This window comes from Cebidichthys violaceus, unplaced genomic scaffold (genome assembly GCF_023349555.1).
Source record: "Cebidichthys violaceus isolate CVI_PGR_0920_01 unplaced genomic scaffold, fCebVio1.0.p SCAF_151, whole genome shotgun sequence".
Taxonomy (NCBI): Eukaryota; Metazoa; Chordata; class Actinopteri; order Perciformes; family Stichaeidae; genus Cebidichthys; species Cebidichthys violaceus.
In genome coordinates this window covers 109,519-122,500 of record NW_027176320.1, presented here as the reverse complement: position 1 = coordinate 122,500, position 12,982 = coordinate 109,519, and the positions used below count along the sequence as shown (strand labels likewise).

The 12,982-nt window shown below is 43.0% G+C and overlaps 1 protein-coding gene across 1 annotated transcript; it reads left to right on the top strand.

Moving 5' to 3' along the window:
• Positions 1-776: 776 nt before the first annotated feature.
• Positions 777-8,015, top strand: LOC137872245 (tumor protein p53 inducible nuclear protein 2). Its single transcript, XM_068710394.1, is given in 5 exon segments — positions 777-1,134; positions 5,401-5,703; positions 5,705-5,771; positions 6,881-7,031; positions 7,134-8,015. Coding segments are annotated over 4 exon segments (546 nt in total). The 5' UTR covers positions 777-1,134; positions 5,401-5,646; the 3' UTR covers positions 7,405-8,015.
• The last annotated feature ends 4,967 nt before the right edge of the window (positions 8,016-12,982 follow it).

The window sequence follows — 12,982 nt, the reverse complement described above, 5'->3', positions numbered from 1 at the left end:
ACACACACACACTGTCAACAGTCATCAGTTTGCACAATCTGCAATAATAAAAGGCAGTTGGTATTCTCAAAGCTTTACAGACTGCAGACTTTAAAGTGACCACCAGGGGGGGTTTCTAACCCTCTCCGCAGCTCATTGGTTGCTCAAATGCTGCATTCGAGAAAGGCCTCCTCTGATTGGCTGATGCACATTGAGTGGCTCATGGAGGTCCCGCCCCAAACTAAGGCGGAGTGAAAAGATGGATGATGAGTGAAGGGGGGGGGGGCTCTTTTCACGAATGAAAATGTAAAGTAACATCACCAGTCTCACCATGAAAGCTAATGTGGTGTGTGAACTGTTGCTTTATTGTCAAATTATTAAACTGTTGTTTAATCATTTTAATATTCACGGTTGACATGAGCATTACGTTTCTGCACAAGAGGAGAATAATGGATATTATAATCCTAATATCTCTTTATGTTGGACAATATTCAGCACGCTGAAGTAAAACGATGCATGAACATCTTAAAATAAACATCCAAACAGTGACATAAATATGCTCCACTGATGTGAAGTCACCGTTTCCATCTGGGCTGCAGGTTGACACACACACACACACACACACACACACACCACACACACACACACACACACCCTCACATACACCCTGTTACATAGAGGCCCGGCTTGTGGCTCTGTGTAATATTCTGATTGGCCGGTTTATCTAATGTGGGCGGGGGAGGGGGCGTGGTCAAACGTATTGTGATCTCACAATCAGCTGTTTTGTACGTTCTACATTCTGATCCGAGGATCAGCTGGAAGCAGCAATAAACAGAAGGAAAACATACAAAAATCTGCAGCGGAACAATATATATATATGTATTTATATATGTATATATATATAAATATATAGAGAGGAGAGGAGGACAGAAAAAAAGCTGCAGATGTTTTGATCTGAAAGAAAAAAAAAACATCAGTGTAACATTTTTTACACGAAGCCCTTCTTCTGAGAAGAAAGCCTTTTATTTTTGTAGCTTATAATGGTGTTTTAACTACCTCACTTAAAGACTATCTAAAGCTATGCTTTAAAGAGTTGTTGTCGTTTCTACTGTGTGTGAGATCTCGTTTACAACTTGAATAACACTGCGAAGGCAGGTAAGCCATTCTTTACTCTTCTTTTCGGGTTTTTTTTGTGTGTGTTCTGATCGTGTCAGTGTGTGTGTGTGTGTGTGTGTGTGTGTGTGTGTGTGTGTGTGTGTGTGTGTGTGTGTGTGTGTGTGTGTGTGATCTGAAGAGATATCAGTTGTGCTCTTTATTTGCTTTGGCCTGCGGAGGATCAAGCCGTCATGACATTATAGAACAGGTTACAATTCTCATTAAGAGGCTATCTTTGACCGCTGCGCGTTCTAACAGGGACTGACCTATTATTAGGCCACGGATGGATTTGAGAACACCAGACTGTTTAATCGGGTCGATTCGACGTCCTATAACCCCCCACAGAAAAAAAAAAAATATGAAAAATGACACCATCCTGCATACGTGTATGGAGGCTTTTCCAGGACAGCAGCAGCCGTTGTTTGGTCAATTGCACCAAATGCTGATGTGGAGTCGATGGCGGATGTTGATGTGTGTGTGTGTGTGTGTGTGTGTGTGTGTGTGTGTTTAGGGGGGTGGGGAGGCGGATTTTATTTCATATTTATCATGTTTCATTGCATTGTCAGCTGCATAACCCGTCGATGTGTTTGGTTGCACTGTCGCTGAGCCACAAGCTGTCATTGCTGTGACCCTTCAGCCGGGACAGCTTACACGGATAATTCATGTTGAGCCTGGATCCTCTCTGCGGGACAACTCCACCGAGCTCGATGCTTCACTCCCGCTTCATTAATCATCTTTCTATAATGTCGTTGAACGTTGTTGCTGTTGTGCAGCCTTTATTTATATCTTTATATTTTGTATTACGTCAACGACGACCGTCGACGCTCATAAACAGCCATTTAAACAAACGGATTGATCGGCAAAAAATAATAATGCAGATGAGAGAAACGCGACACGTACACACAGGTCGTAATATCGTATGTTTGCTCCTCAGATGTCTTGTTGTTCTACGGTCGCCTTAAAAAAAAAAAAAAAGAGAGCTGGAGCCTCTCTGGCAGCTTCAGTGACGTGGGCGTGACGTCACGGGCGTCTTGTTTTTATTTGGTGAGTCTCCTCCCATCCGGCTCCTGCTCCACCTCCTTATTAAAAGGACCAATGTCGAAAGACAGATCCATAATTCAATGGCCCCCCTTTTTTTTTAATATGTTTTAGGATTTGCAAATGTTCCTGTGAAATGTTGTCTATCAAGTGATTGTTGAATAAAAGCACTATGCAAGGCTCCCAATGACCACATACGAATGTGGCAGCATAGTGTGTATGCCATATCTTCATGTATTTGGGGTTTAATCATGGTTAAGATATTAGATTGAATTACCTAACCCTAACCCTGGAGGGTTAATATCCACATGCTGAGCCAGATGTTAAAAATCTATTTGCAGAAATGGATTATAATATTAATAAGAACGTTTTCTTTGCTTTATAATCACCTGAAAATAAAAATCGTGTTTTTTCTTGTTGTTTATATCTAAATATGAAGCGGGTCGGCCCCCATGTTTCTCGTATTTTTACATTTTCACGTCGTACACCATAGTTCTCCTAAGTTTCAGTTGGTTGCAATCGGCAACCTCACCACTAGATGTCGCAAAATCCCACACACTGCACATTTAAAAAGAGGCATCCTAAATATACGGGTTTAATGACCTATCTTATCAATCTAATTTAACAACATATGCACAAGATGGTTCGATACACATTCACCATTAATTATTACCACAGTGGAGTTACGGCACTGTAGCTGCAATCCATTTTAATCAGGACAAAAAGAAGAATAATAGGACTGACCAAGACAGAAAAGACAAACAGCCACACTAACATTGTCTCGACTAAAACCGTTCAAACAAATACTCTACATTTACCCTCTGCCTTCTCACATGTAAAACATTTAGCCTCAAATGATATGTATCAGTGTTAATGGGTGGTAGCTGTTTGATAATACTTGTAAACAACCGTTGCCATATATTTAGGAGCCGTCTCCTCCAGGATATAAGTCAAATCAGTGGTGGTTATTTGCACTCTATCTGCAGTATCAATGGCTATATTTACACAGGTCAGATAGTCCTGAATTAGCTGCTCCAGCAACCCAACTGATAAAGCTCTTTTATCAGGGACGTGCTGCATGCACTCAGTGTTGAGTGTGTGTGTGGTGTGTGTGTGTTTTGTGGATGCTTGCTGCACCTTATGCAAAGCCGCCCTCAGGGCCTTGTCACTAAAATTTTTGTTTATCTGGATTTTGCCATGGCTCACATGACTTTCTATTCGCTCAGGAATGCATTAAAACCGTGTCAGTGTATGGGGACGGACTCAGTTCAGACGCAGTTTGTTGAATTCTTTTTTTGGTTTTCCTTTACGAAATACCCCAACAACCTTTGCGTGTGGCTGGAAATCGTGTTTTTTTTAACACGTGACCTAGAACATTTTACAGCTTTTGACCCAATTTTCTCCCCTTAGTTTCATTTATCTCTCATTTTCTCTTCTTTTAAACCCATGCAAACCATCTCCTTGAATCGATTATGATTCCATCTGACGAGGTAGCACGGACCTAGCATGTGTCTTCCCCCTCTTTTTGTTTCTGGTGTCCATGGTGATTCTCCAAATAAGGACAGAAAGTGTCCGCTTCCCACTAAGCACCCATGCATATCACCTTCCACGTCTCTGCAGATGAACGTCTCTGTCACACCGCACTCCGTTTCACCTTTTTAATGTGCGCTCTCTTCGTTAATACCGACTCCGTCGTGTCTCGATCGCCCTCTGTGTAGTTGGGTGAGATGGTTGAAAGTATTGGATGTCCATGAGAAATTAAAGGACAGGTCAGGCGGCGGGGGTCAAACAGAGCGTGCACTGAAAAAGGTCACGATCTGGAATTTAAACCTCTGACACTCTGAAACTACAGATGGGCTGTGCATATGGAAGAAACCAACTTAACCGTAGCGATATCTTTGAGTGTTGACAGAAGTTTGCTCTCTTCAGTCATTCAAGTAAATAGACGATGTAAAGGGTTTGTCTTGTGAGCTGCGGTTGTTCAAACATCTGTTCATTACATCACCATGTTCATATTTAGGTCAGACTCTGTCCATCTGCCTTGGTGCCTTCTGTCCGTCGGTCTTTGCATTTTAGCATCGCGCACACTCACTTTGTTTGACTTTGAGAGAGTCCAGGTCTGTGTGTCACTTCCTCCTCTTCCTGCTCTTCCTCCTCCCGGCCTGTCCTTCAGGTCTGAGACTTATCTAAACCTCTCGGGGGGGGGGGGGGGGGGCCGTAGCGGACATTGTCCACCATTTTCTTGCTTGATGATTCATTTAAATAATATTTTTTATGTAAAACACATAATTTATTACCAGCTAGCTCAGTGTTGCTCTGGCGAAGCATCTCAAAGTTAATCAGGTGGAGGTTTCATAACAGTTTTCTCTTTCTTTGGGGATCTAAATATTCCTGTCTGAGTTGAGATAGTTTACAGGATTATTCAACCTTTGTTTCTTTACATGACTTACACAAAAGGCCTTGAAGTACGTTTTACGTAGAACAGGAACGCCAAGTTTTTGTCCCAGTAACTCTATTGTCCTCTTCGGTTCAGTCCATTGAGTGGCTCTGCGTTTGCGTCTGAGAACGACTTAACTCACTTTTTTTTTGGGTCACATTTTTACTAATTTTAGCATTGTTTGTGACATTGATGAAACATAAGCTAACTAATTGCTTAGTTACATTAACATGAGTCATGTATACCGACTAAAGCTTAACAAAGCTAGTTAGCTTGCTAGCTTAACAAAGTTAGTGAGCTTGCTAGCTTAACAAAGCTAGTTAGCTTGCTAGCTTAACAAAGCAAAGATAAAGAGATAGATATTTCCCCCAGGAGCTGGTGGAGACCAAAATACAGTTAAAAGGAGACTGAGTATTTACTTACATTAGTCAGTAAGAAACTCTGGTCTTAAGAGTCCCACCTCATCTATGATGCAAGTTACTTAAATAGACAGCTTCTGTATTTAATGGCACATTACAGGTCAGAACGCTTTGAGGTTTGAGCCCAAACAGTAGTTACAACTTGTTATAATGTGTCTTGAAATAACTCTTACCACACACATTGCTCATTGTGCTGATCTAATGTAACCTGACTAAGCAGTACAGGAAATTAACCCAATAAGAGACTTCTCTTTCTTAAGATGTCTTGTCTAAGAAAATATGTTGACCTTTTCTTCTCTCCCTCTCTCTTTCTCTCTCTCTCTCCCTCTCTCTCTCTCTCTCTCTCTCTCTCTCTCTCTCTCTCTCCTCCAGGCCTTTGCTCCAAACCAAGTGAAACCTTATATTTGCAACTACTGAAGCCTGTCCACTCCTGTTTGTCAAAACCGAGATTCCAGCAAAGGGCTTCAAGTAAAAGAAATCCGATAAAGAATTACTTAAAACAGCAACAAGCGATTACCCAAACACAAATAAGAAATTCAAAACGGCAGCTACAGCTTTTTCTTTGTGGACGACCAAAAAGCACCTGAGTTCATCGACACTCTGACAACGCAAGCGGTCATGTTCCAGCGTCTGAGCAACCTGCTGTTTGGGGAGGTGGAGGAGGTGGCGGCTGACCCTGAAGGGACCCAACCCCTGCGTGACGGAGGCCGACGAGGAGGGATGGATGCTCGTCAACCTGCCTGGTGAGTCTCGTTAGAGCCAAACTTTACCAAACTGGGAAGGACTTTGTGTGTTACATTCAAAGATTGAGGTAGCTGAGAAGAAAGTACTTCTGTTCCCCCTTTTTGCATGACTATAATACTGACTAACGCTTGAAGTAATGACGGGGATGATGGGGGTGAGGTGGAGAATCAGTCGGGGTTCGTGGGCGCAACCGCACCGGTGCTCTCCCACGTGGCTGCCGTACCAAAAAAAAACAACATAATTCTCTGTGAACATCTCCTCTTCCTCTTTGTTTATGATCTCAATCATGACTAAAGGCAATTATTGAGTATGAAAATGTGCCAAAACATCAAAAAGCGACATCGAATTCAGAATCCTGGCAAAACATTATGTCACTGACATAATCGCAACCTTAGAGGGTCAACACAACTAATGATGTGAACTCTTTTATGTTCTGTGTTTCCTTACCCCCCTCTTCTTCCCCTCCTTAATTTTTTTTTGAAACACCCTTGCATTCCCCCCCCCCCCCACACTGGTAGTGTGCGCGTGCGTATGTGATCCCTTAAAAAATTGCCCCCTTTCAACCCGCATGTTTTTTTATTTTAATTTGTTTAAATCTACCACATTTGCATTATTATATATTTTTTGCAACATCCACATCTGTCTTTATTGGCCGTCTCATCCCCGATCCTCCTCGCTGCCATGTGCCCAGAAGATTCTGACTGCATGACGCGGGCGGAGGATGTGACGGGATCCCCACCTGATCGCACAATCACTCCCAGACAGTAACCAATCAAATCATCAAGTCACACATGCGAGGACCGAGTGCCCGGCCCCGATTTCCCACCCACCTCACAAGCGCCGTAGGATGCACAAAGGTCGGGCGCGGGGTGCAGTAGCACCATCGGACCCCCTGTTTTGTCCGAGCGCTAGCGCGTCACACTCGGGTGCCACCGCACCCGTGACCCCGCCGAGACGGGCCAGACTGTCCACGCCCTCCTCCACCCCGTCGGTGTCCCCCGGCTCCGGAAGTGAGTGCGGGGGCCGCGGGGGTAGCAGTAGGGCAGGCCCGAGAGAGGCTGCATGGATGAGAGCTGGTTTGTCACCCCTCCCCCCTGTTTCACTGCAGAGGGAGCCACAGCGGAGGCCAGCCCGATGGAGGACCTGCTCATCGAGCACCCCAGCATGTCTGTGTACGTCTCCCCGAGCAGCTTCTCCATGGTCTCCAACCTGTCTGTGGTGGGAGAGGAGAGCATTGTCAGCCTGGCGAGCAGCGTGAGGTGAGACCATGAGCCCTCTTTCATGACGGCTGCACCTGACCACCGTCTGCTTTTTTTTTTTTTAATATCACAATAATCACACCTTTTTATTACCTTTTGCAGCAGAGTGGCAGAACCAGCTGCCGCCCCCGCCGCCCGCAGCACCATGCCCACCAGGGTGAGCCGCGGAGCAGCTGTCCAGGCCGGAGCCCTGGCCAAGGTCACCCAAGTGGCCCGGGTCCAGCGCGGCAAGGCCCGCATCGAGCGACGCCTCCTGGGCCGCAACCGCATCCAACGCCAAAACCGCACCAGGGAGCAGCAGGTCCCTCGCCACGCGAACCACGCCAGGAACACCTTCCTTCACCAGCCCAGCAAGCGTAACATCTGCCACTGAACCCCCACCCCCCTCCCAGAAACCATGGGGGCGTCGTTTACTCTGAGGGCATTAGTAGAGCGTAGTCAACTCCAAGACACATAAGATTAAATGTATTCACCCATGGCAAATTTCTTTAGCTTTCATTTCTGCACATTATATCAGAATTACACTCAGATACCAGTAGACCGGTAGCTTTTCTTCTGTTTTGGTGCAGTCACAAACTGACCTGGTAGTCTTATGCCCCATTCTGCTGTTGTGAACCAAGCCCTCCGAGTAGATCCGTGTAGACCTTTATACTACTTGTTGTCCATTGCAGTATCCAAACAACAACAAACAACCAAAAAAAATTCTTTTTACAGGTTATGCTTAGTCAAAAATAATGTCTGAAAAACAACAAAAAGTTTAGCATTCTTAGTCAAATATCATTGTTTTTCTTTCACTCTTCCCCGAGGCATGTTTTTTATTTATTAAGTCAATCGTTAAGTTTTAAATTTGGAGATTTGAATTTGAAATACCAAGTGTACTTTAAAGACGATTCTGGTGGAAACCGTGCAGACAAGACAGAGACAAGCTCATCCTTCGTGCTCTTTGCAGAGAAAACAACTCAAAGCTTTTACTTACTTTTGGGGGGGGGGGGGGGGGGGGGGGGGGGGGGGGGGGGGGGTTAGAGTTCAGTAAAAAAGGGGGATGGATATACCGCGTGTGACGAGTGTGAAAGGAAAAAAAACACTCGGCATTTAGTTTCTCTCCAGTTTGTTCCATCAACATGTAAAGTAAAAGACGAGGAAACGTGGGAAAGCCCCGTTTCATCACAGGAAACAAATGTTGTGATATTTCTCTCTTTCTCGCTTCGTGGAGGACGAGAGCAAGTAGACGATGTGAGAGTATGAGCAAAACAGACTAAAGAGTACGAAGTGATGTCTCCACGGATTAGACATTACTAACAGGAATGTGAAGTGTCATGTGACCTCTGAGCGGCCTCCCAGCATTTAGGAATGTTTGGACTATTTCATCAAATTTCATGAGCAACCATAATACGTATTAAGATTGAAATATTGACGAGGAGTATAAGTGCAGGGCTTGTCTTTGGGTTACAGGGTGTGACAGGTTACAGTAGGTGTAAAGCGGTATCGATGGCAACTCTTTATTTAGTTTTGCGACATTGTCCTCTGCTCATTCTGGTCTCGTGAATCAAAAGCGTAGGAACAGAACGGGAGCAGAACGGACATTTGAAACTGTTTTCTGTGGTCATTCGACTAGGACAGAAGAAAAATGGCGTCCGTTGTCCGTCGTCGTGTCGATAGCTGGCTATTTAGCTAGCGATCTGGCTACCTCCACCGTGCTTTGATGCGACACTGGTGAAAGAAAGTCCTCTGGCGATAGCTGTGGGCTTTCCTAGCCAGCTCCAGAGGTGGCAATGGCGACAACACGCGTAATAACTGACCATCCGACTACGTTGATTTGAATGGGAATGTCTGTTTTACTCCCATTGTGTTCCTATCATAGCTACATTATTCTACAGTCTCTCCCTCTTCTCTGCACGGTTCCACCAGAAGAAAGAAGAGAAAGCTTCTTCCTTTCAGACAAAGACAAAGTACACTTCTTGGCTTTTAAAGCCAACGAATTAGAAAAAAAGAAACCCGCTCACTCAGCATGATGATCATTACACGTGTGGTCTGTAAAACTAAAGTAAAGTGCCCGGCACACATCCGCCATTTTCCATCCACACAGTGTGTGTGTGTGTGCGTGTGTGTGCTGTGATCTTACGTTATCCACAGTAGAAAAAGTACGACCTTTTTTATTACACACCGGTCACTTTCATTGAAAAGTCTCTGAGGATAACTGTAGAGGGGGGGGGGGGGGGGGCGTCCTCTTAAAGCCTGACAAACGTCTTCCCCCTTCAACACAGTCAAAACCGTCCTCTTGCATGAGGTCGTGCAGGTGCAACCCGTCTCTAACATGTACTCCACTACCCCCCCCCCCCCTCTAGCACATCCAGCTCTAACAGTTTCCACTTAAAGATCTAGCTTACTGATATGTATTCAACAACAATAGTAAACAATGGTGCTGAAGTGTATACTAATGTTTGTAAATTATTCGAAACATGGATGTAAGTTTGCACTGTCATACATTTTGTGAGTCAAAAGTTTTAGCGGTGTGCTGTGTGCTTGTTTTTCTTTTCCTTCTTCTTCTTCTTCTTTTTCTTTTGTGATGTTTTGTTTTGATTCAAATTGTGTGCGAGAAAGTTGTACTGACACGTTAAAACGCTAGAAACTCTTTAAAAAAAAACAAACACATGAATAATGATCATTTATTTCTCTTGTAAATATAAAAAAAAAGAACATTTTATAACTGCTCCGTTAGATGTCAAAGCCTCTCAGGAGTCCACAGCGTAACGAGGATCCTCTCTCCGACCTCACCTCTGAGCTCGTTATCAAATCAAGAGGGCACTTAGTGGCCAAAAGTGGTGTCTTTGCCCCCTCTTTGAGACGCACCATACGACAAAACAGCGCTATAGGCTCAAAGTTGATGTGCCATCGAAGAACACTGCCCTCCAGAGGTTTCACTATAGCACAGCTGTATGGATGCTGGAGAGGATACGGAACGCAGCCACGTGGTTTTAAACCATCTGTTGTGTTCAGAAGGCCTGTCTGTCTGGGGGACTCATGTCAGACTGTTTGGGAAATGGAAAAACATCTTGTCTCATTTAGATCATCTAGATAAGAGAAACACATTATTTCCCCTCGATTCACGTACCACTACGTTTTCATTTCCGCCAACAATTATGTACTTTATTCAAAATCTGTTAAAGGGACAGTTGACCGAAAATCCATATTTTTCCTCTTACCTGTGGTGCTGTTTTGCAATCTGGAGTTGTTGTTTCTTGTGTGACATCATGACCTGGTTACTCAAGATAATTCACAGACCTTGTTGGGAGCAGGTTCATGTCGTGATTTCTGGAAAGACACTTTTTTTTAATGTATTTTATTATTTTTTTTGTCGCTTTGAGCACCACAAGCAGAGTGACATATAGTCCCGTTATTTTGGAGAGAAGGCAGACATCTCTTCCCCCAAAACGATCTAGATTGATATATGTTGCACTACAGGTCAGAGCAAATGTTTTTGATTTTGGGGTTGAACTGTCCCCTTTAATATCTGTTAATTTATTATATAATTATGAATTTTATCTTTTATTCTGTTTCAAGGTGACTATTATGTGTCCTGTTAATTTCTCTGAATTGTGCGGGAGATGGATTTGAGGTGATGAGTCAAACATGCACACACAGACACACACACACACACACACACACACACACACACACACACACACACACACACACACACACACACACACACACACAGAGACAACCTCTCCTGTTTAGACTTCCTCACTCTTGAGGTTTTACTATTCCAACTGATTGTGTGTGATGTTTGTATTCTGTTGTAAAATCGTACATATAGTGTGAAAACAGGCTGATACTGAGAGATCACAGCTGAATGTGTGTGTGTGTGTGTGTGTGTGTGTGTGTGTGTGTGTGTGTGTGCGTGTGTGTGTGTGTGTGTATGCTCGCACAAAATGTAAAGACCACCACAAACGGTCCTGTTTTATTTCTTCCTTTCTCACCCGTGTCATGTTGTAAACAAACAAAAAAAGGAAATGTGTTCTCAGTATGTTGTGTGTGATTTTTGAGAGGGTTTTAGGGTGGAAGTCATCCAACAATGGGGAGAGGAAGCCTATATGATGTGGACAGGGAAAGGATGAGGCAGGAGATAGTTATATATATATAAAAAAAAATAAAATAATGAAATATATCCTAAAAAAAATACAATAGAAAATGCTTGTATTTTCCCATATAGTTATGAAATGAGAGGCGCTGAATGTCTGGGGAGTTTCATATGTCTTATGTTGTGCCCTGAAATGATGGCAGCTTAAAAGCACTTCGGGTTTCGCCCACGTCACATCTCGATTAGCAAACCCGTCCCTTCATAAAAAAAATGAAATATATAGACATATAAAATTTGGTGTATCTGATATCTACAGTATGGTGATTGTGCCTTTCACTATTTCTGCATGGTTTTTGTGATGTACCGATTTTTCCATCCCCAAAGTGGACAGTCGTCCGCTGACAGGCAAGACCTATGCAAAAATCAATGGATGGGTTTTTATTCCAGCGTCCATTCAGAAAAACACAGGTACCCCGCCAAAAAAAAGAGAAAGAAACAACAAATAAATACTCAGGTTAACACCTGAATCTTGTGTCATTATTTTCATGTTAGGGAGCAGGAGGGAATGGGAGTAGAGCAAAGAGCATGTGATCTATTGTCAGTGGTGGAGTGTGGATCTTTTACTTATCAGTAAAAACCGCAGTACCACGGTGTAAAAACACACATTACAAGTAAAAGTAAAAGCATTCCAAACAGTAGATAGTAAAAGAAAGGAATACATATCAGGAAAATGTGATTAAAGTATCAACAGTCAACAGTTAAAACACTGTCAGTGTTATATTATTACGTATGAATTAACATGTAAGCAGCATTTTATAGTTGTAGCTGGTCAAGAGAGAGAAATGCATTGCAAGTTTTTTACCAATGCATCATATCAGAGTCAGAAATATTTTTTTAATTTACAGTTGTTCCTTTTTAGAATAAAAATATATACAAACATTAACAAGTTATGGCAAAAACAGCAATAAAAAATCTGTATTAAAAATGATGTGCATTGTACTATGTGTGTCCCAAACATTAATATGGAAAATATTGGTATATATATGATATAAAATGGGATCTATTGTTTAAGTTCAAAATACAGGAATTGTCTGAATAATTTGAAATGTGCCGTATAAATACACATTATTAATGCCAGAGTAAATCAGAGTATTGCACAGTTGATTAATTGCACAAGTAACATGTACAGTTAAGTCAGCATTGCACAGTTTAGATATGAATAAATATAATGATGGGGGTTCTAGCTGCTGACAATGTTGAAATGAATCCAGGGGCCTGGCCCTTGGACTCAAGGAACTCAAAAATGACTTCCTGAGACGCTCTGTGCTGCATCTCGGTGGAATGACGCTTGCCGAAACGACGCCCAATTGAAGTTTACAGTATGCACGCCACGGAGCCGCGTAACTGGATGACTGCTCGGCCCATTTTCTGTATCCAGTGTAGCATTAAAGAGTTGTGGAATTAGCAAACCAGCTAACTAGCCAGCTGTCCGCAAGTTAGCTTGATAATTCCACCATGTGTTGACGCTACTACACTGGTTACAGAAAATGAGCGAAACAAAGTTGTCGGTCATGTGGCGATAGCATTGTGCTTTCCTACGCTTTGAAAATAGTGTGTAGATGAAGCATCAAATAGTCATTTTTACTAATTTAACGGCTGTCGAGTCGAGCTAGCTAGGTTGCTAATTACACCAACTACCCAAACTGACGTCCGACACTTGTGTGCTTTCCTACACTATGAAAAGAGTGTGTAGATGAAACAGTAAGTTGTTGAATTTGCACTCATTTACTTCTAAAATAACTACTACACTCCTCATTTCAGTCTTTATGTCAAATCCCGCGGAAGTTAGCCCGCTACAACGGTCGCAATG